This window comes from Pezoporus wallicus, unplaced genomic scaffold, assembly GCF_028554395.1.
Source record: "Pezoporus wallicus isolate ANWC-B61680 ecotype Strahan unplaced genomic scaffold, APGP_CSIRO_Pwel_v1 scaffold_6362, whole genome shotgun sequence".
Taxonomy (NCBI): domain Eukaryota; kingdom Metazoa; phylum Chordata; class Aves; order Psittaciformes; family Psittacidae; genus Pezoporus; species Pezoporus wallicus.
The window spans coordinates 5,911,225-5,937,588 of NW_026637663.1; the positions used below are offsets into that span (position 1 = coordinate 5,911,225).

The window sequence follows — 26,364 nt, forward strand, 5'->3', positions numbered from 1 at the left end:
CAAGTGACGTAAGGGTGCCAAAGCTGGTGATACGTATACAAAGGAAAGCTATGAAGAGTTTTCCCAAATCTGGGATATACTGCGATTTTTTTTGGCTGACTTCTGACTTGCTTCACAGGGAATTTAAGGCATAAGAAATGAAACTTAATAGGACTTGAGTCTTTCCAGACCTTCAGTCCCACCCCACCTCGAACCAAGTCAGCGATCTCACCGGGAGGCAACATGCAGAAAAGCTCAGACAGCCCGTGGGGAGCCGAGCGCTCCCTGCCTCCTGCCAGTACAGCGCAGCCACACGCAGGGCAGGAGGTGGGAGCAGAATTCTGCGGCGACGCTGGAACCAGGAACGCCTTCGGGTCCAACCTGCCCTGGACCCCAGTCCTCACCTCAGCTTCCGCTGCTTGGTCCGCTCCCCAGGCCTCTCTCCAGAGCCCCGCGCAGCACCGCACAAGAGACGTCCAGCCTTACCTCACACAACCCCCACCCCGGAGCAGGCTGCGGGCAAGAAAAAGGGCTGGAGTAGTGCTGTGACCTACCCTGCACCCGCAGGCCCGGCCCGGCCCCTCCGCAAGGCCGCACGGGAGTAGCCCCGCCTCCCGCGGGGGCCTGGCACTATCTTGCGGAGCGGTTGGGAGGTTTCTCTGGGATGCCCTGGCCCGGGGCCCGAGGCGGCGTGGATCTCTTAGGTTTCCCCGCGGCCAGGCCGCACTGGAGCCGGGCGCCCCGGGGAGGAGGCCCCCATGCGCCGGGTGACCGTGGAGGAGAACATTTACGTGCATGGTTTTACTCATCCTAATGTGTTGGTTGGTTCTCCTTTAACATATTTTAGGTTTAATTATTTGGCTATCCTACCAAAAATCTGTGCAGTGCAGAGGTTGTCAGGAGTGCAGTAAGGATGCTCCATGTTCTTAAGTAGTGTACTTGAATAGCAAATAGACTGTAGATTAAAGCAAGCCCAGTAAGGGGATCAGAGGAATGCTGACATACAGGTCTGTGATGTACTTCTCAAAAACAATGAGGGAATTTTGAAATGCTAACAGTCATGTTTGGAAACAATAGGAAGCTTCGGAGGATGAAGGAACCCAAAGGGATGAGTCACACATATCCCAGGCTGGACATGGTTCAGTGTTTTCTCAGTGCTATGGTAAACCATGGAACATATTCCAACCCCTCTTTGCTGGTACATGAATCATAAATAGAAAGCGTGATTATTAATTACTGTTTTATGGCTTTAGACTAGGGGAGATATGTAACCACCAGCCTCCATTAACACATTTGAGAAATATGTAGGCAGATTTACTTTCACAAGCAAAATAACATTTGTTTGGAACAGATTAATTACAGTCTGCATAATAAGGCCTTTGTTCAAAGTTACAGTATTATTCACATGTAAAACCTGTTACTTAATGTTTACACATTTACACGGTAAGAAAGATGAGATGAAACTAATATCTGCCCGCCTTTCTGTGGAAAAATGAAAATGTCGTGCTGGATGGAATGAGTGATCCATCTGCTGTTGTTTCTGACAGTGTCTGAGAGGTATCAAAAGTTCCAGAATTGTTGTTGAAGAGCTGAAAATAGTGACCCTTTCCAGATCCTTCAATTCAGTACTGCTCCTCCTCCTGCTGCTGAGGGCATCCCCGCTCCATCTGGCACTGCAGTCATTGGCACTGCCCATGGAGAGTAAGTAGACATGGGCACCAACTTGTTTTTTAAGCCTCAGATTTTGTCTTTGTCTACAAACTACGGATGAAAAGAGTGGGCTGTACTGCACATGCAGTCTATCTTGGAAAGTCTTGTGCTTCAGTGTTAATCTTGTTGTGAAGACCAATAGGGATTTACACTCTGGAGCTGCCAAACTAACACTGCACTTTGGTGAAAACTAAGCCCACACACGTTTTCTATTAAGGTGGTTTTACAGAGACATCCAAAGCTACTCTAAAATACCGTAGGCTCATGTAGTATTAGGACAAGGAAGCCATATTTTTGTGTCATGGTATCATTACAAAATAGTGAATGCTAATGGAGGCTATTATTAAGGAGAATGATTTTGAGGCATACGAGAAAGATAGACAATGGAGAGCTACATTGACTAATTATCTCCTTAAGACCTACCGTTTAATATTTAAGTACCTACTGGAAACAAAACAGTTAAAAAAATCAATAATTTTAAATGAAACATTATGTGGGATGCAGATACTGACACCTATAGTGAGAAAGCCGATTTCTACTTTCAGGCTCTTCAACATTTTTATGTTAAGATTAGAAAATGTTCTGTTCATAAGAAGTTCATTACTTCAGTAATGTAAACAACTGTTGTTGCAACCTGTTTGAAGAATAAAACCATTCATAACAAGACTGCTTTCCCAAATAATCATTTATGAAACAAACATGCATTCATCTTTCATCAATAGTTGGCAGATAGGCCATCTTGATACAACTCAGAATACTGGGGATTATTGACAAGCATATGTAAATACCAAACTTTGTAAGATGTAAAGTGGTGCCAAGGCTTCATTTAATAGTTACTGCCTGGAATTTAGTATTTCTTCTGTGTTCTGACATTTGGTTTTATGAACAGAAATGTTTAGGAACTTTGGTCACTTTTTTTCTTTCTGTGGTAACATGCTAGTCACATTTACATTTATATACAAACAGTAAAAATAATTTTGGTTTATCTTTTGCAATGAGTTTGATTTCCATGAAGGTAGATTTGGGAATTATGTACATTTAAAATAACAACATTTCCTTCAAACATGAGACAGTTTGGGATGGTACATTGTGTGCTGCATAGGAAGTTGGACTGTTACAATGCTTTGCTGCCCTCTAGGTGATGCATATTTAGCTAAGTAATATTGTGGCATTTTGCAGAGCTCAAAGGGTTATCTGTAAACTGGATTTTAAATATTCTAAGATATTTGAGAGCAGGAAGCCACTGTTACTGAAATGCTCAAATTAATTTTACAAATTATAAAGTATTTTCTAAGTGTACTGATTTTTTTTCCTTTGCTTTGCAATTTCTATCAAGAATTTTGTCAAGTGGATTTTGTCTTTCCATGATTTTTTGACAAATAAACATAACTGTAATACCAGCCATTATGTTTCTGCATTTGTCATAGAATCATAGAAGGGTTTCTGTTGAAAGAGACTTCAAAGATCATCTTGTTCCAATCCCCTGCCATGGTCAGGGACACCTTCTACTAGACCAGGTTGCTCAAAGCCCCATTCAACCTGGCCTTGAACACTGCCAGGGATGGGGCAGCCACAACTTCACTGAGCAACCTGTTTCTGATAAGGTTTTGAAAAACTGTCTTACTTAAAGAGTGCAGTGTTGTGGGTTTACATTAAAGCAACTTTGTACTGAAATCTTTCCAGATTTCAGGACTTCAGAATGCAGTGCTCTGTCCTGTGAGCGGCTATAGAAGCGGATCAGGCATCTCTCGGTATCTCTCGTGGAGTTACTAGAAGCAGGCGGCACGAACGACACCTGCCTCTTCAGGGTTGAGTCTTTCGGGCATCACTGGAGGATCAGTGCCACCTACCGCGTGTTTCTGGAAATCAGCTTCCAGTAGCGTCTTATTCTACCCAGGAGCTGTACTTGATCACTCTGAACAGTTGTAGCTTCTGAAAGTCTTTACCATACATGTGAGTTCTCCCAAGAAAAACCATAGAAAGTTCAGCTTGGGGAAAAGAAGATAAAAAAAAAAAAAAGAAAACAAAAAAAGTCTGAAAGCAACATGTAGTTCTGCTGAGAGAGTTGGGCTTGAGAAGGCTCAGGGAACACCTTATTACAGTCTTCAGTACCTAAAGGGGGTCTACAAGAAAGCTGAAGAGGGACTTTTAAACAGGATATGTAGTAATAGGGCAAGGGGGAATGGCTTTAAACTGACAGAGGGAAGACTGAGATTAGACATTAGGAAGAAGTTCTGTACTGTGAGGGTGGTGAGGCATTGGCACAGGTTGCCCAGAGAAGGTGTGGCTGTCCCATCCCCGGCAGTGTTCAAGGCCAGGTTGGAAGGGACTTTGAGCAATCTGATCTAGTGGGAGGTGTCCCTGCCCATGGCAGGGGGTTGGAACAAGATGATCTTTAAGGTCTCATCCAACCTTATGAAACTCAGCACTACAACTAAGCTCTGTACCTTTTTTTTTAAGGCACAATAGCGTTAAAGCAGTGTACATCAACGACAGCACCCTACGCATCTAACATAACCAACATGCTTATTATAAAACAAGGACTCGAGAAGCCCTTTTAAATACTACTCAACGCCACTGCCCTTGTGCTCGACGAAGCGTAGAGACCGCACCAGCAGCCTACCGCCCATCAAAGAACAACATTCCCCGAACTGCTGAGGGGAGGCTGTTCAATTCTTAAACCCATTTCGGTGCCCTTCCCCACCAACTTATAGGAAGGGAGGGGCCAAGCGGCAGCTCCTGGGGAGACCGGCTCCGCCGTTCAGCCGTTAACGCTTTAAACTTCCCGCCTGCCACTCGCGGCACCGGTGGCCGTGTTGTTTGTTGGCCGCCGCAGTTTCCCGGCGCTGCGGACAGCAGAAGCAGTCGGTGGCTATGGCTGCGCGGCGTTCTTTTCGGGACCGACGCTGAGGGTTGCGGCCAGCCCGTCGCGCCTCGTTTCTTCGGGCCCGCCGTTGGGTCGGTGCCGCGGCCGGGAGCGGAGGCGAATCTGCTGCGCCTGTGCTCCCGTTAGCGCGGTTTGGGCGGTTGTCAGGGAGAAACAAGATGGCGGCCGCGGCAACGGAGGAGGACACGGAGCTGCGGGACCTGCTGGTGCAGACTCTGGAGAGCAGCGGCGTGCTCAATAAGATCAAGGTGGGGGAAAGAGAGCATCTTGTCAGCGTACATGTCGCTCAGTGGGGAGGGGGGGAGCCCTGGGTGGTGCTGGAGGCGGTTAACGGCCCCATGGGGGTTCCTTATGGGGCTCTGAGGCTTCCACTGGTTTCGTCCCCTCCCGCTGCCGTTTGCAGCTGCTGTTGCCGGCTGGGCCCTGTCTCGGCGTCGCGGCCTGGCGGTGGCGCCTGCTTTTCCGGGCCTGGGGCTCGGCGGAGCCGCGTCTAGCGCCTGCCTCACGTGCTGGAGCTGGTACACGCGGGACGCGGAGGCGAAGGCCCGAAGCCTGGCCGCCGCATGAGGTCTGCCCGCGGCCCCAGGACTCGCAGGTTCACCCAGGCGGGGACAGGAAAAGCAGCTCTAGGCCGCCGCAGGCAGTCCTGCGCCCGGCGTTGTGGTTTCGCCTCGTAGTACCGTGTGTCCGTAGGAGCTCGCTTGCTGCCAAACCTGCTGGAAGCGTTCGACCGCCGGGTGGTGTGGGACACGGTGGGTAGAGTTTCTTCCTGTTTCAGTACGAAAAGCCCCTTTTGAAAATTCCAGGCAGGAGTTCTTGAGGGTTGCTGTTTAAACGTTGTTCTTGTGCTTGGGTTGCTTGAGCTGTGTCTTGGAGGCTGAATCTGGAAACTCTAGGGCGATGCTGCCTGCCTACAGGGAACAAATAATGCCATGTCAAAAAAAGTCTGTGTAAGATAGTGTTATGGTAGAGCATACGTATCTTCCAAGACTGGTGTAGCTGAGCTTGTGAGAGAAAGTATGTGAAAATTGGTTCCATGTATTCTTGTCCAAGTTAGAAAGAAGCCTTCAGCAATAATTACTGTATATAGCAAAGAGCCGTACAGATACAGAAGCTTAAGAAGTGCTGCATTCCCTTCCAAACTAAAGGAGAAATGAAGTTTGGTTTTCAGGTTAAGGATGGTGGTATTTATCCACAGTGTAATATTTTAAGCCTTGAAGAAGTGAGCCATCACTGCTGATATTTGAGGAACAGCTCAACAGCTGAAATGGGTAGTGGAAGTGAGAGCATCTCTGCATGTATAATTTGATTTGTACCACTGGATTTTGGGTTGGTTGTCATACCTTTCAGGAAAGAATTAAAAATGTATCATTCTTGCATTTCAAATGGATAATTCTTGTTTAAACTCTGTAGGTAGATGAAGATTCTATTGCATGTAACTATGTTTTGAGTAGGGAGACTTTTTTTCTAGCTGAATATCAAATAGGCCTTTTGGGCACTTCTTAATCTCTCACATAGTATTAACTAATACAAATATGGGGATAATACAATGCTAATTAAAAAAAAATCACAAGCCAATTGGATCATATTGACCACATGAGCTGTAGTTTTTTAATTCTCATCTTTGTGTTGTATACAAGCTTTTGTACTGTGGTTCCCAGTTTGAGTTTTGTGTAAATATATCTATCGTAGTCTTCACTATTCTGTAATGTTGAAAGTAGTAGAATCCAGTATGGTGTAAGGTATCCTTAAGGCAAGCTAGCAATTGACTTGGAAAAGTACAAACTGCATCCTACTTACCAGATTATATCTCTTACATGGCTGCACCACTTTCAGCTTCTCTGCTTCCTGTGCTCCAAAATGACTGTTGTATACCTCAGTAGATACAGAGCAAGACTGGCAGAGCATTAAAGAGTTTAACCGCTGGTGACCACCCTAGGCCATCTCTTCTTTAATCCTTGAAGTTACTGTTTAATAATTGGTGTGCTTATGGTTAAGGCTGTTCATTTGAGGATTTCATGGTGTTTTTTCTAAGCAGTAAACCTTAATTGGCACGTGAGTTTGACTCTTGCTTGACAGAATTTGTTCTGCTAGTACCTTGCAAAAAGTCCATTGTCTTCCAAAAGAATTAAGGTTGAACAAGTCTTCTTAAACTGTCATCTTTTAATTGAAATTACACACCATGCATTAAAAACAAACAGAATTGTAATCCTTGCATCTATTAAAATAAATTAAATGCAGTTGTGATCAACAGCATTTATCTATTGTGATAGAGCTGAATGATGTTTACATGTTATCAAAACAGTTGTTTATCTTGTACTTCAGAATGAGTACTGACCATTTTATTTCAAGATGGATAAGGTTAGAAAGCTAACCTCAAAGTTGTGCAGGTGTATAAAATATATAATCTGGTAATAATAAATTATAATGTATTTGAGATTTATTGAAGTGGATATATTAAAGAGACAAATATACGGTCCATATATAGCTGAATTGGTATGGAGCACTATAGGTAAAGACAGCTGGAAAGGATTAGAATTCAAAAGGAATTATTTCAGTGAATAGAATGTATCAAACTGTCAGCTAACACATTTTGTAACATAATGACTGATTTTTAGAAAGAAACTTAAGGGTGATGACTTTGTTTTCTAATACAACCTGATTTTACAATGGGTTGCAGTTTGTAAGTTTCTTCTTAATTTAAGTTTTTCTGTTTATCTTAGACACTGAGCACTGGAATAGTTAATGAAGTCATATTGTGAAAACTAGAAGATCTGTAATGTTTGACACTTGCAGTTGAGAATTTCCTGTCTTCTCTGAGCTGCAGTGTGTGTAGATATTTGTAATCTGTTAATCACTGGAATTAATCTGATGGATAAGACCGCTTCCAATGAATTTTGTAAACATGCAGAATAGAACTGTGGATACTTGTACTTTAGTGAAAATTATCATTGATGCTGTGTGATCCATGCTGTTAGAAATGCTCTTCTGTTTTGAGGAGAATATGGTCTTTCTCTTTGCTGGGGAAGCTGTTTTCATAAGAGGAAGAATCATGATGCTACTCGCTGTGTTCCTTTGTTACCTTATTTTGCTTTGGTGGTTAGGGCTTAAGCAGGGAGGGAGGAGCACACTGCTACATGCTCAAGGATGAGAACCTTACTGACTGCAGAAGAAGAGTGACAGGGAGGGTACTAAATAACACAGGTAGCAAAGTGCTGTTCACACTTTGTCACAAAGTTTGGATTTGTAATATATATAAACTGGTATGGGCTTTTAGCCTGATGCACACGGGGTTTTGGCCTGGGGTGGTCACCAGTGGTTAAACTCCTTAAAGCTCTGCCAGTCTTGCTCTGTATCCACTGAGGTACATGACAGTCATTTTAGAGTATAGGAAGTAGAGGTGCTGAAAATTGTGCAGGACTGTCTCCATGTGCTGGTAAATTTTACATACACAAGAGATATTTGCTTGTATATGCACAGGGTTCTTTCATAGCACTGGAGCACATGGCAGTTATAGGTGCCTGTGCTTTGCCTAGAATATCTGTAAACAGTTTATCTCAGCAGTGATGCATTTTTTTACCCTCCAAAATTTTACACATTACTTTAATTGTTTCCCTCCCCTACATGTATATTTAACCACACTGCTGCATGTGTTAGTAACAATTTGTGAATGAAAGCTTGCAGGCAAGTTTTGCACCTCCAGCTAGGCCCCTTGCAGGTCTCTGAAGTGAGTGTCTCCCTCATTAACACTTGCTGAGCTTGTCTACCACTAATTTCTTGGTGAATGCAGAAAGTTGCATGCATGTAGCTTCAAAAACTATGCGTTCAGCTGCTTCAGAAGGGTGGCAGTATGTGCATTTGGGAAGTTGAAATTTATGTTCTGTTTTCTGCTAGTGGGTCTTTGATGGGGGGGTGGGGATTCCAGGGTTTCCTCTGTAAAAGCTACAGGACTCCACGGATTTGTAGAAATGATGTTGAGAGATGCATGAAATGAACAGCAAGGCTTTGTCAACTAGCACACAATGTTATGCTCAACTGTGTGTGTGCAAAGCATTTAATGAAATTAAAGCGACCCACTTTTTTCTCTAGTATTCCATAGCATATTGAGATAAGTGTTGTGAAGCTGTTGCTTTTTCATCTAAGGTACTGCTTCAGGAATAGAACATATGAGTAAAGTGTGATAGGAAAAATTTTGCTGAGGTTTTTTTGGAAGGTACTGGGATATTGGGGATGTTTGCAAGTGAATTGTATAGCTATGCAAAGGAGACCAGTGGGCAAGGATAAGCCCTATCCACAGTTTGTGCTTAGTGCCTGTTAGGTCATCTTGGTTACTGATGTGTTTATATGCTCTGGGGCACAGAAATCAGTTCCCAAAGTCCCCAAGTGTTTTCGTATTGGAGAACACTGTCTCAAGTTTTGTACTAGGACAGTAAGCTGTCTTATTTAAGTGCTGGACACATGTGTTCTAGCACAATAAAAGACAAATGCCTTAATAAAAAGAACTCGAGGGACATGCTACCTGCCAAGGTATGAAGGTGAGCCTGCCATTCTGGGGAATGGCAACATCTGGGAGAAATTGACACCACGTCATTAAATAATGAGAAGTGGAAGAAAAGCACCTCAATCAGTATTTAAAAGCTGCTGGGTTGGACTTAGAGGAGTGGAGCAGGCAAATAATCACAGTTATGTGAAAAGCAATGATAACTGTGGTATTGTTCTGCTATCTCAGTCAGACACTGGATTGGCTGATGTAATGGCAACCACTTTCAGACAGCTTTGTTCTATGGTCTTGTGATCCAGACCCTTAAGGGGGTTTACCTCTACCCATGTGTCATGGCTGGTGTCTTTTATTTTGAACAGTTGTAATAGCCAGTCTGTTTCACAAATGCTTTGTTGTGATTCTTGTCCTTTTATGTAAGTATACTTGGTTTCAGTTGCATCAGTGGAAAGGAGTGATCATTGCAATCATCTGAAACTTTTCATACTGACATAAGACTAAATAATCAAGTTGTTAGCTATTGGTTGGAAAGCTGCATGTAAACTGATTTTGTAAGATAACATTTAAATTAATGGGTTGTAAGAGTATTTGCTGGTGGAATACTGTACCCCAGCACATGAAAAAATTTAACAGTCTCTATATGACCATTGCATACAATTGTGGTAAACGTTTTACACTTATGATGAAAGAAAGTTAAAAAGATTTCCTATTACTTTGTGTTCTTTGAAAGGGTTCCAAAGATGGTTCTGCTTAAAAAGGAAGCATTTATCTTATTTTTCCCATGGAAGGACTTTTTAAAATTTATTTTGGGGAGGAAACAGCCACAGGGTAATCTGTGTTTAGTTACCTTGCATAATATATGTGAGAAAATCCAGACACTTGTCATACTGTTCTTATTCTTAGTTATGGAAATTAATTTTTCTTTAAAAACTTGCTTTCTTTGCTCTTGAGAAACCTGTCAGAGAATAACACTGCCATTTATATTTCATCACGTCAGTGTTCTCTACTGGCTACTTCAAAATGTCAGATTAAGAGTTGATTAAAGTGGCAAACTGCTTCATCAAATATAATGTGTGTTGTCCTTTTGATATGTTCAAAGGAAGAAGTAGAGAAACTGTAGTGTTTTAAAAAAAAAAAAATTCAAAAACCAGGCTGGGTTTCAGCTTAGGCTTAAGTTTAAACATTCAAAATAGTACTCAGAAGAATTCTGATGCTTAAGTTATTAAAAATCAGTTGGGTAAAACCTCACTATAGGAGTATTTGACTGGAATCATGCTGTCTTTTCCTTGTCGTTTTCTTTGAGAAATTCAGTTTCTTTGGGTGTGATCTGACAAGAAATTGCAGGGTATATCTTAACATTAACTTTAAAAAATATATTATCATAAGCTATTTGTTCATGTTTCCTGAACGAATTGTAAATGAAAGGTAGGTGTTTCATAGCTGCCTGAAAGAGCTGGATTTTTAACTCTCAGAAAAAACTAATAGGAGATAATGTAGCTAATTTGTTTTTTTTTTTTTTTGTGTATGAAGAAATAATTTAGGAAATCTTGCATCAAACTCTCCTTCCACTAACCCCTTGTTGTTCTCAGACTGAAAACTTCTTTCCAGCCTCAGGTCACACTGTCTGTAATTGTAAGTGTTTTAATTGCTCTGATGTAGATTACAAGCAATGCCAAGTTGCTTGAGGAGAAACAAATAGCTGTTAAGCTACCTGCTGGCTTTTTGCATTCTATTTACATAGGAAAAACAGTGCTTATACAAATGCAGTTTATTTTGTTTCTTATTTGGCAGGCAGAGTTGCGAGCAGCGGTTTTTTTGGCACTGGAAGAACAAGAGAAAGTAGAGGTAAGAGGGCCTTAAAAATAAATTAAAACCCCAGCACCCTGACAGTTCTTCATATAAAATTAAATACAATAGCATTACTACTTTATTTGTGAAATTAACAAGAGAAAATTATTGCTGCAAAAGAGCATGATGCTTAAAGAACATGTAACAGGACTGTCAGAGTGTTTTCTGATGTTTAGAAATAGGAATTGTTATATAGCCCTTTGAAACTGTAGCTTTAAGTTACTGTCTCTACTGTCTTTATGTTATTTCAGTCCAGTTGACCAGAATAACTAAATATATTTTCTATCAAATACTTTTTATAAAAGATATCTCGTTGACTGATCAAGATCTGATAAAACCAGATTATAGTCTTTTAAAATTTAAAATATTATAGTGTAGGCTTTTTTTGTTTGGTTGTTTTTTTTAACAAGTGTATTATGAAAGCAGTTTAATGCAGTAAGTTCCCAAGTATGGTAATGTTTTTGGTATTTCTCATAAGGATGTTGTAGGCTTACTTCAGGATAATTTGCTTATATTTAAGGAAGAATTTTGAATGAAGGGCTATGTACAGATACCTTGACAATATAATAATATTACGGGTATGCTATACTGGCATGATTAAGTAACAATACTGCTGAGGTATGCAGACACAAGTTTTGTGACCCCTTCTAGCATTTCCATGTTTTTTGTGTCTTTCCATTCTCTAGAGCTAGAGAAGAGACGGTATTTTATGCCCATTCTCTGTTTCAGAAGAGAGGAATGAAAAACTGACCTATCATCTACTAGTTAGATGGTTGTGCTCTTGCCAGAAAATGGCACAAATGAAACAGATATCATTGTAACATTAGTAAGGAAGGGCAATAGTTATTCTATGGTATAAGATTCCCTATTCCAGAAATCTAACCCAAGATTGTTGAAGAAGACAGTGAAAGAGTGGTAATAGCAGAGCAGTGTCATCTCTTGTGGGAAATGTCAGCATGTTATAGAGTACCCAGGGAGCAACCTCAGACTATCTGAGGAATAATAGAGCTGAAGAGAGATTTTCTGCAGTTGATCTAGGCTCACCCTTTCTTCAAAAGGCTTAGATGTATCCTATTTTAATTTTATGCTATAGAGACACTTGAAATATATTAATATTTATTTCTACTCTGAATACCTAAATATTAAGCATGATTTTTTTTTTTTTGCACAGTGCTTTCTTGTATGTGTTAGCATTTATGACTATAGTAATAAATACCTATAACAGATCCTTTTTTCTTAAAGTTAGGTTCTTACCCAGGATATTTTGATATGTTAGGAATGGCATTTAGAATTTGGTTTGAAATATCGCTGAACAAGTTTGGCAACTCACATTGATTTATCTCTGTTTAAAAATAAAAGTTCAAGGTAGCTTTAACAAGGGAGGAAGAACATTATCATAATATCTTTGAGATTAATTTATATACATTTGTGATCCAGTAATTAACATGGTCCACACTTCGTCAAGATGATTTGTAAATTCTTTTTTTAAAAACAAGGTGGGACTGAATTTCCCTAAACTTGGCCCTATATTAGAGGAGCAGTCTGGGGAGTTAATTGCTTAACTTACCTTTTTAATCATTAAGTAAATAGAAGTCAGTACACTATTAATAATTTTGGTGAAATTATTCTACCTCTGTGTCTTTTATGATAGAAATAGAGACAATTCTTATTTGCCTAAATGAAGATACAGCTCTGCAGCTTTTACTTGTAGGTAGTAGAATTAAGACAAAGGTGGATTTTGAAGATGTGACTTGCGTATGCCAGGCATCATTGTGGAACAGTGTACACCAAAATGCTAACTTGCTCTGGTTTTCAGTTTCTTGCTAGCACAAGGATGATGTTAATTTCTGTTTGTTTTTTTTCTTTTTGACAGAACAAATCACCTCTGGTAAATGAAAGCTTGAAAACTTTTTTAGGTACAAAAGATGGTAAGTTCTTTATACTTCTCAAAGGATTCTAAGTATTAAGCAAAGGATTAAATCTTTGAGTGTTTCATTAACAGTACAGTTTTCATGACATAAAGAATGTTTATGTTCCTGTCAAATGTCATAATTACTATTCATTCCAAATAGAATTCAGTCTATAATTTCTGAAGTTAATATTGCTGAACTTGTCACTTGAGGTGACTAATGCACTTTAATACTTCATGATGAGTTATGATTATGCTTACTTGGGGCTGTTCTGGACCTATGGAAACAGTAACCAGTGAAAACCACTACAGAGGTACAGTAGTAAATGCACACATAGCAGAAATGTTAAAATAATGTCTTTGAATCAGATGATTAGTTTAAAAAAATAATATTGCACCTGACTTTTCTAAGCAGTCATTATTTATGCTCCTGCAGTATTGCTGAAATAAATAACTGATGCCTGAGTTACAGATTATGGAGTTGGTATACAAATTAGCTATGTGATGGTAGTTTGCTGAACGTCTAAATGATACTTGTAGGAGTGTTGAATCAGTATACTTCAACACTGAAGCCATGTTAATGTTAAATCTTTGAAGCAAGAATTGTTTCTGTCTGGTGTGTCTACTCTTATTTCTTTTTTAGGTCGTTTGGTAGCAGGTCTTGTTGCGGAATTTCTACATTTCTTCAATCTTGATTTTACATTGGCTGTTTTCCAGCCTGAATCAAGCACAGTAAGATATACTGGTTTTATTTGTATGCTATGCTGATTGTTTGGGGTGTGTGGCAATGAATACAGAAGCTATAGTAGATTTGTTAAAGCCACTTGCTTGTGTTTATTCTAAATATTTTTCATATTTAATCTGTAAAAGGTACTTATTGCCAAAGACATGCATTCCAGGAATGTGTGTTAATATGAGGGAGTATTCCTTTTATCAAAAATCAGTGCTTGATATGCTAATTTTTAATTAATGAATTACTGCTATATGATTTCACAAAAAGTATTATAGACAACACAATACTTTTGCAACAGTTTTTTGCCAATAGTTTTGCTATGTTGTGATACTAAGTATTGTTAGATGAAAATTATGTCAGAAATCTACTCTCAGAGACGTTTCAGTGAAACAAAGGGCTTTGTGCAGATGTATGTGACAATGATTGAATAGTTCAGTTGGAAGGGGTAGTGTGGCCCAATTGATTGCGTTTAGGCTTTTGAGCTAGAGGTTTTATATCATATTTGGCCCTCTGTCTCTTATTTGTAAATGTTTTAATAATAAATTTGGGTTTGAAACATTTACATTTAACTGAAAAATTTTTCTTTACACCTCATACTAGTTTTTATTCTTAATATCAGCTTAAATTGATCAGAGGTTAATTTATTAAAAACCCAGGTCCTTTGCCTTCCAATCCATTGCCTTCTCTTTCTCAGCAGTTCATGCTTCTTTTAGGGGCTTAATCGAAGAAAATCCCATGCATGCTTGTTCATTGTCAGACATACTTATCTGCATTTATTGCACAAGGACACAACATCTATGAAGATTCATGTTCATGCTAGCAAACAGAAACAGTCATGCTTTCTGTCACTCTTAGGAGCAGTGCTCCATGTGCACTGTAAAGGTACCTCATGCTCATTGAAACACCTCCTTCCTTTTTCCAGTAAAAACATCTTTTTCACCTGATGCAGTACATATATGAAACTTAGCCAAAGTTAAGCAAGAATGCTGTGCATATTGCTGAAAGATTTTCCTTTGTCCTCTGCCGCATCTTATTTCTGAGAAGTCTGCTGTGTTGTCTCTCTGTCCTTAATTTTGACTCATGATGGCTTGCTTCAGTATTTGCTTGACCAGGATTTTGGCAGGAAGCATCACTAAGTAATCGTAAGAGTTCAAGAGGAACTGGTGCCCCTTGCAGTATTGCCATTCTGAGGTCATGCCAACCACCCTGGATGTGCTGCAGCATTAACATGAATTTCAGATTTAAGAAGTGTTTTGGGGTTGTTTTTTCTATCTTTTTTTCTTTGGCTGGTAATGAATTACTTTCATCACTGCTTCTGCCCAAACCCATGTTTTTTTAAAATGAAACAGAGACTGAAAGTAAGGGTTGACCTATGCTGGTGCACTTCTGCATGCACAGGAATGGAGGCTCTCCGTCATCTATGAATTTACTGGAACAAATGGCTAGGTGTCCAAAGATCCACTTTTAAATGCAGTAGGATAAACTTGACTGTGTAAATCCTGAAGCGTGATAACGATGAAAACTTCCATGTTTAAAACAACTTTAGATGGTCTGTGATAAGTTCAGATATAGATCAGAAATAAATGATGCAAAAGGCTATCATTAATATACATGCAACAGGAGGTCTTATTCACTGTTCAGTCAAAATATTGCTGTGTTAAATAAGATCGAAAAGCTTTAGGAGCTATATTACAATATACGTGTAGTGTTTTCTGACAGTTATTTCAGTGCTGTGATTTTTGTTTTCCCCCAGTTAAATGGCCTTGATGGTCGTGAAAACTTAGCTCGAGATTTGGGAATTACAGAAGAAGGAGGTACTGTAGGTGGTCCCCTGTTATTGGAGGTCGTTCGAAAATGTCAGAAGAATATTTCAGGCAATGGAGAAGTAAGTAGTGTTAACATGTAATTTCTTTCTTCATAATTCTTTATTTTCATTTCAGTAATGAAAAGTAAAAAATACTTAACTGTTGCTGTAGTATGTGTTTCCAGTCTTTATTAAATTATGCCTTCAACATAACTTACAGGAAAAAATGCTGAAAAATGTGATTGACTATTCTGTTATTTTTAATGCCGCCCTCATACTCTTGACTAATATTCTGCTACAACATAGTAACACAGAGTGAACCCAGATAAATGACACTAAACTATTGCTTGTTTTCATATTTTTAGTGTGATTTGATAACACTTTAAGCTGTATGTATTTTCTTTGGCATACTTCTAATTTTAATATGACCTGAAAGCCCTAGAATTGGTTCTGTTAAAAATCTTTAAAGCTGTTCTGAAAACTAAATATATGAAACTATTAAACTACCTGAAAGCAATGACAGTGATATTTTAATGGAATATATAATTAAGTTGTAAATTAAATGAAATCCAACCAGTTGCATTTAATTAGTCTCTGTCATGATTGTGGCTTGAAAGAAAATTCTCTGCACCCAAGATTCAGTACCCCAATGAAAGCTTAAATTTAGTAGTTGTCACAGACTTCCTAACACAGCGTCATGGTGTCACAGTTTGTGTGCTGTGTGAGTGAGGATGGTAGCCTTGTTTCTTGTTAGGTAGTATTATGGCAAAATTCAGTATGTTTTTAAGAAGTGTTTATCTGAAACTTCTTAGGTGGCTCCAGTTCTAAGTGATAGCCTGTGCCCCACATCAAAATCATCTGATGGAAGGTCGAGTACACACCCAGTACCAAGTAAGGTAAGATTTTTAATGTATAATGAAAAAGCTACATAATATACATGAGAAGTAGAAGAGAGAACTCCTATGAAACTGCAGATACAGTGGCATTCACTTAAATGATCTTCAAAGTCCTGTGACTTTCTGATTGGATAGGTGACAGTATATACGCTTTATATATATATATATATATATACACAGTATGTATCTGTGAGGTGCAGGTTGGAGGTAACTTGTCTGTTTATCAGGCAGCTGGCTGATTGCTGCTTGGGAGTGATAAGGTATTGGGATACAGCTGTCTTTGTGTTGGGTCCTGTGGCTTTGTTTTCCTCTGTTGATTCGTGTTAGCACAAGATCTGTTGTTAACTAACATCTTCCAGATCTCTAATGCACCATTACATTTGACTGGAACTGACCAGCAGGTTGAGAATTACGGAAAAGTGTAGGCCACACTTAAGCATCTCTTCCACAGAAACCAGCTGCCCACCACACTGAGCTAAAAAAAGAAGGGGGGGGGGGGGGGGAGGGCAACAAAACATCAACAACAAAACCCCTCCACAAACAACAACAATCCCCTGAAAAACAACTAAGCACACCAACCTGATTTAAGTAGTAAATTTTGTTCAAGTTAATGGTGTGATCTGATCACATAAAAAGTTGTAATAGCTTTTTTCCAGAATTACTGGAAGGAACTTGGAAGCTTTCTAAGTCACTACTGAAAACTGAGAAATATAACATTGTATGGATTTTGTTGTTAGTTTATTAATTTGTGAAAGGGAGTGATAAGGACAAGAGAAAATGAAATTGCAGCTCAATCTGGATCTGCTTCATTTTATTCCAGTTCTTTAGTTTTTTGCTATGCAAAACTATACAATTTGAAAAGCAAGGTTCATTTGAAGGTAAAGTTACTTAATTGCTGTGCTTGTTGGTAGTATCTTAAAAACTAATAGGTCAGTCTGTGTAACTGACCTTTGAATGGAAATCTTAATAATTTCAGACCTGCTTTAGAAGATACTTCTTGCTTGGCACCACTAAAAAGATCTGAATGCTGCTAATAATAATGTTGCTTTATACATGAGCCCTGATTTTGTCTTAGGGTGGTTCTGGATTAGCTGAGAACTACTAAAAATGAGTTGGAAGTAGTAAATATTCTACCGTCCCTTATATATACCACCTTTCATCTTCATACTTGTTTTGACATAAGTAGGTCAGAACGAGAAGAGCTAAGTGTTTGTTACATGGCTTTTCCTCAGGAAAAGAATATTTGTTTAGAGGAGGAAAAACGTTTTTCCAGTAGCCTGGAAAGCTGAGGCTCTTGTGCCTGACCAGTCTGTCAATGTCATGTTATAGGAGCCCTTCACCAAATATTCCTACTGGTTCAGAGGGCAATTTGACTGACTTGTTCAGGGAAACACACCAGCAGCATAAGGGGACCCCCTGAGTGCGTTTCCACACTTTATCCACTGCTGTTACTCACTGCTGGTGACTGCTAGAGCTCACGAGGGTTAACGCTAACAGTTTATGGAATAGCAGTCTTTATTAATGTAAAATTGTGACAATTAAGGTTCAGACATTGGTGGTGGTAAGGACTGTCTGCAAAAACAAGCTTGAAACTATATACAATCAGACTATAATCACTAATAATAGCTAGTATGAGTTAGTTACTGAGCATGCATAATGAAATTCTTACCCAGTAAGTGTCCCTAACGGGGAGAAGAAGTTCAGCCCATCAACTGATCCCAGTAGTTATGTTGGAGTCTTCCCCACTTTCCTTTCCTAATTTCACATATTATACAATTTGTTTCAGGTTAATAACTCCCCATAATCTTCCCACCAATGTACAGAGTGGTCAGTTAATATCCATGAGGTTACATCCTTTTCATTGAAAGGACATCCTAGTCATGTTTTACTGACATGTGAAGCTGTATGTTGACGATGTCCATGTGCTGTACCAGGCTTCAAGGATAGTCTTTCCTGATAAGAGATTTGTTAGCTCTGTTTCTTAATTTGCCTACACAAGGGCAAGCCTTCTTCTCCTGCTGTTAGTTCTTTGTCAGTGTTGTTCACGATGATGTTGTAGAAGGCCCTTGTACCTGTTCATGTTTTTCCACAGTAACACAGGTTTCAAGTTTTTAACTCTATGCCTATGGAGCTTCAGTGACTCTGGTCATACATACTATGTTACTGATGAGTGTAAAAGCCTCTCACTTTGCTTTTAGAAGTACAAATATAGTTTCCTTGTTTGGCAGCCACTGTGTGGTTTATCAGTACATGGTGCCTTCAAGTTCCCGCTCCTGTGAGGAGTATAACAGAGCCTGGCTCTGGGGCCTTCACTCGGCTCCACCTTCCATTCAGTTTCTCTTGGCATATGCCAAGGTTGCAGGGTTGCCTAGGGAACTATCACTGGGTAGATTCCATGCATGCCAACTGTATCCCATCCTCCAAGTAGCAGCTGCATTTTACCCTAAGGTTTCCTTAGTGTTACAACTTTGGAGGACTGTGGGGAGGTGGTCTCTAATTTCCCACACTTTCTCACACTGATGTGATGAGGTTGTAGGTAGAATATAATTTCCAACAAGTTGGAATTTATGATCCAGATTTTTATATTCTTTATACACATCCTCTGTGGCAAGCAAATCATAATTCCATTGCAGTGGGATATAGATGAACAGGTTCTGGAAATGCTTTTCATACTATATTGCTGAATCCTTCATGAAAATAGGTTTATCTCAGAAACAGGAGAAAATTGTTTTCTCTATGGATGTGTCCTCATAGAGCAACAGCTGTTGGTTGAACTACACACTCCTCTAAATAGTGGATATCTTAATAGGACTAAAGTTCTTGGATACATTTTTTCCCATCTCTCTCTCCTTGGCAAAGGCAGGGTGGGAAAATATTCTGCCTGTGCAACATACTTGGAGTAGAAATAATGCAGAAGGAGGAGATTTTAGCCAGTCTCAGCTGCAGCAAGATGGAAGTTAACCTGTGAAGTTTAGACTTCCTGATTGAAACAAGGTTTTCTGGTGGTTTTTCAGCAAATCTGTGAGCTGAACTGGCTCTGACTGTGACTTGGCAACAAATATGTGTACTGTAGAAGGGAGTGTGCTAGGAGAGACCAAGACCACAGCTCTTGGCAGCAGCAAAGAATTACGTTTAAGTGCAAGTGTGAAACCACATTCTGACTTATCTTATTAACACCATTAGTCTGAAACCCAAGGTAAGCATGTTGCTCTTTGAACCTTAAGCCATGGTTAACCTGTCACTTCAATTTGAAAGCAGTTATTTAACTTTAGCAGAAATTTACAATATATGAATTCAAAGCAAATGCCAATTGCAGGTAAATTTAAATATTGTTCTTTGGGCCACAAAGATACAACTTGAGCTGTATTACTTGATCTTAAGAGTTAGCATACGGAACAGTTCTCATATGCTTGAATATCTGTAGGATGGAGCCATAGGCATGATACAAAGACTGAATGTTATGTACTTTCAAAGTATCCAGCTTGTGTCATTTTTGGTTTTAGTATTTGGAGGGAGAAAGTGTTATTAACTGCAGTTGTCTTATGCTTGCTGCTTTAAAACTAATATAATACTGCATTTAATACGGAAGTTGGAGGAATTTGCATGGGTTTTTATATAGATTTCTTTTTTTTAGGCAGTGGCTGTAACTAACAACAGCTGTTTATAGATGAATTTCAAAATAGCACTAATGAAGTATCATGTAACTTTCAGGCTGTAGAACAAACTCCCCTATACTCAAATCAGTCTGTAGATTTTTTTTATTTGATGACCAACTTTTTTCAGAATTAGCTGCTTTTGTACTAGAGGTGGTCTGGGTAGCAAAGCCATTTCAGAAGATGGAACAGAAATTTTTAATGGCAGCAACAATAAAGAACACTTCCTTTCTGAAGCGGTAAAACTTTTTTCTCTTGTGTGATTCCTGTTGATACCAATAAATTCCTGAGCACTAATAAATTTGAGCTAACATTTTAAAAAGTAATTTATTGTGTATGTTTATATTAACACAGTATTATAAGACATAAATACTTCTTTCATTCTTTATCTTTCAAGGCTACTGAAACCACTCAAAATGATACAAGCGATTCATCAGGGGAAGGAAGCAAAAGAAGCATTCATTTTCTGCCTAATGAAACAAATCTAGATCCTCAACTAGAAAACAAAGACTTGAATACCAAAGAAAAAAGTGATCCAGGTGTGGATGAAGATGATGTAGAGGGAGATTCTTTTTTTGATGATCCTATACCCAAACCAGAAAGAACTTATGGCTGGTAGGTTACATGCAAGTTTTACTTCATACAGGCTTATTTTTGTCCTCAGTATTCTTGCAGACCTTTGAGACTTATCTGGTGTTTGATTATTCACACTTGTAAATGTGAGTGTTTAGATCTGTTCTGTAACATTTTGTTTCTGAGATGTGCATTTCTATGATTCTGTTCTTTGAAATGCAGTGTAATCTCGGATCTCTTGTATGTACAGAAGCAGGAAAAACCTGTATCACTTTAAGGTACATTATGTAAACTGTATAATGTTCCCAGCCTATTTTTTTGGTGCAATGAACATCTGAGACATCAGTGTTTCTTCTTGCAGCAGAGCTTCAGTGGTGATCAGTACTAAAGGGATAGTGCTTTAGATACCTCTTGAGAAATGCTGCAAGATCATTTAATGGTGTTCTTTTGCTGTCTGAGTAATTGGAGAATTGCTCTAGTTTAGCAGAAGTTACCAGAAGAGGTTGCAGAAGCATTTTCAAGTCTGACAATAGCTCCCCTTGTGTTGGCTTTTTCCCCCAACTGTTGGCAGAACAGCATAAACTTTTTGTATTATCACTGGAGTAAATGCTTACTCTTGGAATTGCATCATTCTGGTACAGCACAAAGCATTCATGCCAGGTAAACTTGGTCTCTTTCTATGAAACTCTGTGAGAGAGATTATTGATGATACAGCTTTCATTGGATGTAAATATTTGGAACAGATTTATTTTTTTTTTTTCCTCAAAGAGCAGTGTTTTTTTTTCTGTGGAAAACATTGTGTGTTACAAATAACTCTACTATGGTATTTCTTTTCCCTTTTTCTTTGTGGAAGTATCAAGATTAAAACCGCATCTGAATGCGTTTACTCTTCCTTTCCATGAGCAAATTTTTAACTAGCCTTTAACCAAAGTCTAACGCTCCTAGCAGGAGATGGTATTGCCATAAAACAGGTTTAAATTGTATGTTGGGAAAACTAGAAAAGGCTGGAGAAAGTTCTGAATAATAATGATGTTTACTACTTTCTTATTGTTTGAGCATTTTCTTATGAGAGGATGGGAAATTCACTTTCAAATTAGGTAAACAGTTTTGCTTTAAAAAGACCATCCAAGAAAAAGATTCTTAATTATTCAGTAAAATAAGCTTTTTTGTTGTGGTTGGGGGTTTTTGTTGTGGGTTTTGGGGTTTTTTGGGGGTTTGTTTTTTTTTTCCTACAGAAAAACTGATTTCCAAATTAAACCTGTAGTAGAGTCACAGTCAAGTGACTTGAACCTCATCACGTTTTCAGAGTGTAGTTGTTATAGTAAGGTTTGCTGAATATTTTAATAAGGTAGCAACTAGTTGTGACTGAGCTGTCTCTGCTGGGTCTTTTGCTTCTGCCCTTTTGATAGCTCCTCTAGAGGAGAAAAAAGAACATACTCTTCAGGTGTTATTTTGTAGTATGTTGTGCTGGTGTGCCCAGGTCCCAAGGGATGAGTAAATGGGAGAGGCACCAGCATTGTTTGGTGTGCAAATAGGTAAATTCCTTATGGGATCTTTGCCCATTCCCGTAGGAAAGGTGCATTAGAGGAAGGGAGCAAGCAGTTACTAACAGCAGAACAAGAGATGATCCAAGCTTTCATTGCCCTTAGGCCTCTGACCCATTATTCAAAATTTGAAGGTGTTTACATATGTGATGATATACATGATATTTTGGTGATATAAAATTTTACCCATTATTAGTAGGATTGGGATCACAGTAACAAACAGTTCTGGTGATACTAAATGTGGAAGTCTTGATCTCTTTTAAATAATGTTTCTTCATCCTTTACTTGCAATTAAAGGACTTGAGTTCAACACTTAAAATACGTGAATGAAATATGTAGTAGCCGAGTGAGCTTTAACATGTGATGATGAGATTTATCTTGCTGCAACTGAGAGATTTTCATTCTGTGAACTGACTGCTCTTAGGGTTAATAGTTTTGTTGGACATAATCACCTTTAGTTCTAAACCAAACTAACTTAAATATTAATTTATATCTGAATCTTTTGATTCTTTTGACTGCATTTACATATGGGGATAATGAAGGGCCCCTTGATAAAAGTAGTGATTCTGATGAAGGTGCAGGATCTCTGTCTGTGAAAGAAGGCAGACAGAAGTCTTTGCATAGGTGATAGGTGAACATCTTGCTTGATACTTGTGCCAGTGAACTGCTTATTGTTTCTAGGTTTGTAGAATAAATAGTTCTTTCCCCTTGCTCTTTTGCTGTGAATATTCTTGTCCTAGTTTTATGGCAGTTTAGTAAATATAGAAGGGAAGGTAATTTTGCGCATCTTACAGCTCTGTGGAGTACTTATTTATTTGGTTTGTTCTAGGAAAACTGAAGCTAATAAAGCAGGAGGTCTAGCATCCCTTTCTGATGCACCGCCTTTAAAAAGTGGGTTAAGCTCCCTGACTGGTGCACCTTTGCTAAAGGAGTCTGATAGTAAGTTTTCACTTGTTTTGTGTTTTGATGACTGTAAGAGAGATCCTCCACAATGTAATGAATGCAAATTGGATTGCGTATGTGGCCCCCTTCTAGTTATAACATGTTTTTTCACAGAGTGATCACATACTAATTTTGATGTATTATTGGGATGATTATGTTTTGAAGCGTGAAATTCTCATCTACATGTGTGGTTTTGTGTATAAAAAGCAGTTTTCAGGATTATAAAATTCTATTGCTCAGGTTTTTTAACTGACATTAACTTACTCCTTACTATTGTTATCATACATTATTTGTATAAGTTCTTTAAGAATATTTGCCTTTATGTTGTAAAACCTGATCCTGAATACTGGGCGATTGTCCCTGTTTCCTACTGACATTTTTAAATGTTAGTGGAGTTCAGACCTGAAAAGTGGATATGACTATACAATACTATAAAATTATATAGGGTTAGTATAAAAAAGTACTACTGAAATGGCTGATGGGTATTATGGGTATTGCTTAAGTGTGATCTTATTAAAAAGTCAATGTCAAATTTCTGATAGAAATGTTTTTGTTTTGTCACAGATTTGCATAGAAACGCTGTTTTGAAAGACCTGCGGCTGGTGAATGCAAAACTGGGATCACTTGAATTAGGTACGTAACTGCTTTGAGGAAGCTCTGATGTTTTTACCTGTAAGCTCTGTCCTGGCTTCTTCGAGGAGTCTGAGAAACTGAAATAAATAGTGAAAGAAGTAGAAGCTTTTAATGAAGATTTTAATTCAGTATATTTAACACCTCTGTAAAACTTTCTGGAGTTAAGAGCAAGATCTGATCCAAAGGAATACAGAAAAGTGAGAACTGCTGTCTTGTATGTGGATTAGTATTTTACACATGCAGCAAAAACTTGATTCATTCTATGCATGTTTGCTAATATCAAGTGCTAAATTCTGTTGTCTAGGTTTCTAAGAAAAGAGGGGATTTATATTTGTGGAAAAAAAATTAGCCAGACAAGTCTTAACTATTTTTCAGTGGCGTATTTCCTTGCCCTTCACAGCTTTTGAAAGTTGCCTTGTAAGCTCTAGGAGCAATATGAAGAAGATGTGATGTAAGAACTGTCAGCTCTATCATACAATAGAGCTGCCACGTATTTAGATTTCATCTTCAGTGATGTCGACAACATCCTGAAAATGTATGTTCAATTTCAAAGCAGTTTGTGTAAATGAGGTTGAGATTTATTAATTACAAACAAAGTCGTCTTCTTTTCCTAATCTGCACAAGTAATGTGCAGATATCAAGTGCTAAATTCTGTTGTCTAGGTTTCTAAGAAAAGAGGGGATTTATATTTGTGGAAAAAAAATTAGCCAGACAAGTCTTAACTATTTTTCAGTGGCATATTTCCTTGCCCTTCACAAGGGCAAGGAAGTGAGTAGTCAGTAGTCTGCACAAGTAATGTGCAGATTACTCACACTTCTGCTGGCTGTTAAACCATGCATTTTGGTGCAGGAATATATTCTTTTGCATTTCTTAAATGGTTTGATTGACACCTTTTTAAAAATTACTTAGGAAATGGAGATGACGACGAGTATGCTGATGACTTCAACAGGTAAGAGAAGGATGATACTGCAGTAACATAATAGTTCATGCATTATAAGAATATCCACTAGCATATTTGAATTATTCCATAATATTTAGCTACTTACTATTGCTGGAATCTGTCAGTATCGCTGAACTGCTTTAAACTTGGTTGTTATTTTAATATATATAGTTACAAATTAAAAAAACTCAAAACAAAAAAACAACCCCCATAACCAACAGGTCTTTTTTGTGCAGGAAGTAGTAAGTTCCTTAAAAACCTGGTGCTAACTTTAAGACATTAAGTTGTTGCTTTTTTTGAAGGTGTTTGGTTGTTGTTTTTTTTTCTGAACCATGCACTTAATGTTTTAAAACTTTAATTAATGCTATTAGATAGTAAGTACAGTGTATGCTGAAATATTCAATTAAAAACAAAGCGTCGTGAGTAGTCAGTAATAAATATTTAACAGCTTCATGATGTGAAGGTATTGTTGTAAGCCATAGGGGTATTTATCAGTATCTTACATGGCTGCAGCTAGGTATAAAGCCTTTAGTTAAGGGGTTTTAAATAACTTCATATTTAACTTGCTAGGAAATGAAATCCCAATCAAATGTGAGGTATAAAGTGAAAGTGAATGTAATACCTGGATGTTTGAAAAGAAAGTCTTATATCTACATTTATGATTTTCTTTCTCTTTAGTACTAGTCATCGCTCAGAAAAAAGCGATATCAGTATTGGTGAAGAAATAGATGAAATTTCTGTGGGAACAGAAGAGTCAATTGCCAGTGATAAAGTATGATTCTTTTAAAATTATTATTCTCGACATTCTTCTTGTCTTGACTTTTTACTTTTAACCTTCCATGAACGAATGTGCCATTATCATGGGCTCCTTGTATACAAGTTTAGACTGTATTACTTGTTCTGTGTTTTTACACCTAGTATTCCTGCAGAGTTAGATACAGTGCAGACTAAAAAACCAAACCAAAGATCTCACAGCAGTTGTTCAGTAGCACAATTCACTGTCTGTTTCTAGGCATCTGAAATATATTTGAGACTGGTTTAATATTCCACATAGGAATGTCTTACCTATATCTCAAGAGCACCTCCTAAAGGAGTATGAAATCTCACTGAAAAGGCTTGAGACCAAAAGGAATGGATGATACATGGACTACAAGAAGTAATGCTTACTGTTTCCATGATTTCTGATTTATTTTTTTTTTACTTCCATTTATTTCCTAGCTTGAAGGCATCACGCAAGACCTTACTATTTCTCAGTTGAGTGACGTGGCAGATTATCTAGAAGATGTGGCATAGAACTGGACAGCAAAAATGTTTCATTGTGCTGGACTAGAAGACTGCTGTGGACTGTTAATTTCAGACAATCACTTCTTGCTGGAACGTCCACTCTATTTGTGCCTTGTATTTCAAAAAGACTGTACATGGAGAAGGCTTTTAAATATTCTTAACACGAACTAAATGAAATATTGTGTTCCCATCTGAGTCTGATACTTTCTTCATTTGGTTCAGCCAGACCTTTTACAGCAGGAGGTGGATTTTCCGCACAGAATGTCCATTGCTGGCAGTGGGCATAATAAAAAACAACTGACAAGAGAACAGTGACAGAGAAGCATGTGGCTTTATAACAGACTTGCACTGTTATTGTAATAGTCTGAATTATTTTTTTTTAAAGGTAACCAAAGCAAGAACCTTCAGAGGCAGTGGTTCAACTCGCACTTCTTTTAACCCAATTTTCCCGAGTCAGTATGTAATACATATTTATGGTAACTAGCCACAACACCCAGTTGCTCGAGACTTACTTGAAACTGCTGGTTTTCA

General features: G+C 38.5%; 1 protein-coding gene across 2 annotated transcripts; it reads left to right on the forward strand.

Moving 5' to 3' along the window:
• Positions 1–4,576: 4,576 nt before the first annotated feature.
• CEP43 (centrosomal protein 43) lies at positions 4,577–26,132 on the forward strand. Of its 2 annotated transcripts, none has more exons than XM_057406942.1 (12): positions 4,577–4,824; positions 10,866–10,919; positions 12,796–12,850; positions 13,475–13,563; positions 15,318–15,449; positions 16,181–16,264; positions 20,315–20,532; positions 22,864–22,925; positions 23,541–23,609; positions 24,519–24,558; positions 25,228–25,321; positions 25,768–26,132. In XM_057406942.1, exons 1-12 carry the CDS (start codon positions 4,735–4,737, stop codon positions 25,840–25,842), a joined length of 1,062 nt encoding a protein of 353 aa, XP_057262925.1. In that variant the 5' UTR covers positions 4,577–4,734; the 3' UTR covers positions 25,843–26,132. The 2 variants fall into 2 exon arrangements, with proteins under 2 accessions (XP_057262925.1, XP_057262924.1); XM_057406941.1 differs by having other exon boundaries at positions 4,579–4,824; positions 22,864–22,973.
• The last annotated feature ends 232 nt before the right edge of the window (positions 26,133–26,364 follow it).

Excerpts from the sequence above, each read along its gene's own strand:
- CEP43 (XM_057406941.1), top strand. The coding sequence starts at position 4,735 with ATGGCGGCCGCGGCAACGGAGGAGGACACGGAGCTGCGGGACCTGCTG. Across the intron at positions 16,265-20,314 it reads CACACCCAGTACCAAGTAAG|GCTACTGAAACCACTCAAAA; the intron begins GTAAGATTTTTA and ends TTATCTTTCAAG. Across the intron at positions 22,974-23,540 it reads TTTGCTAAAGGAGTCTGATA|ATTTGCATAGAAACGCTGTT; the intron begins GTAAGTTTTCAC and ends GTTTTGTCACAG.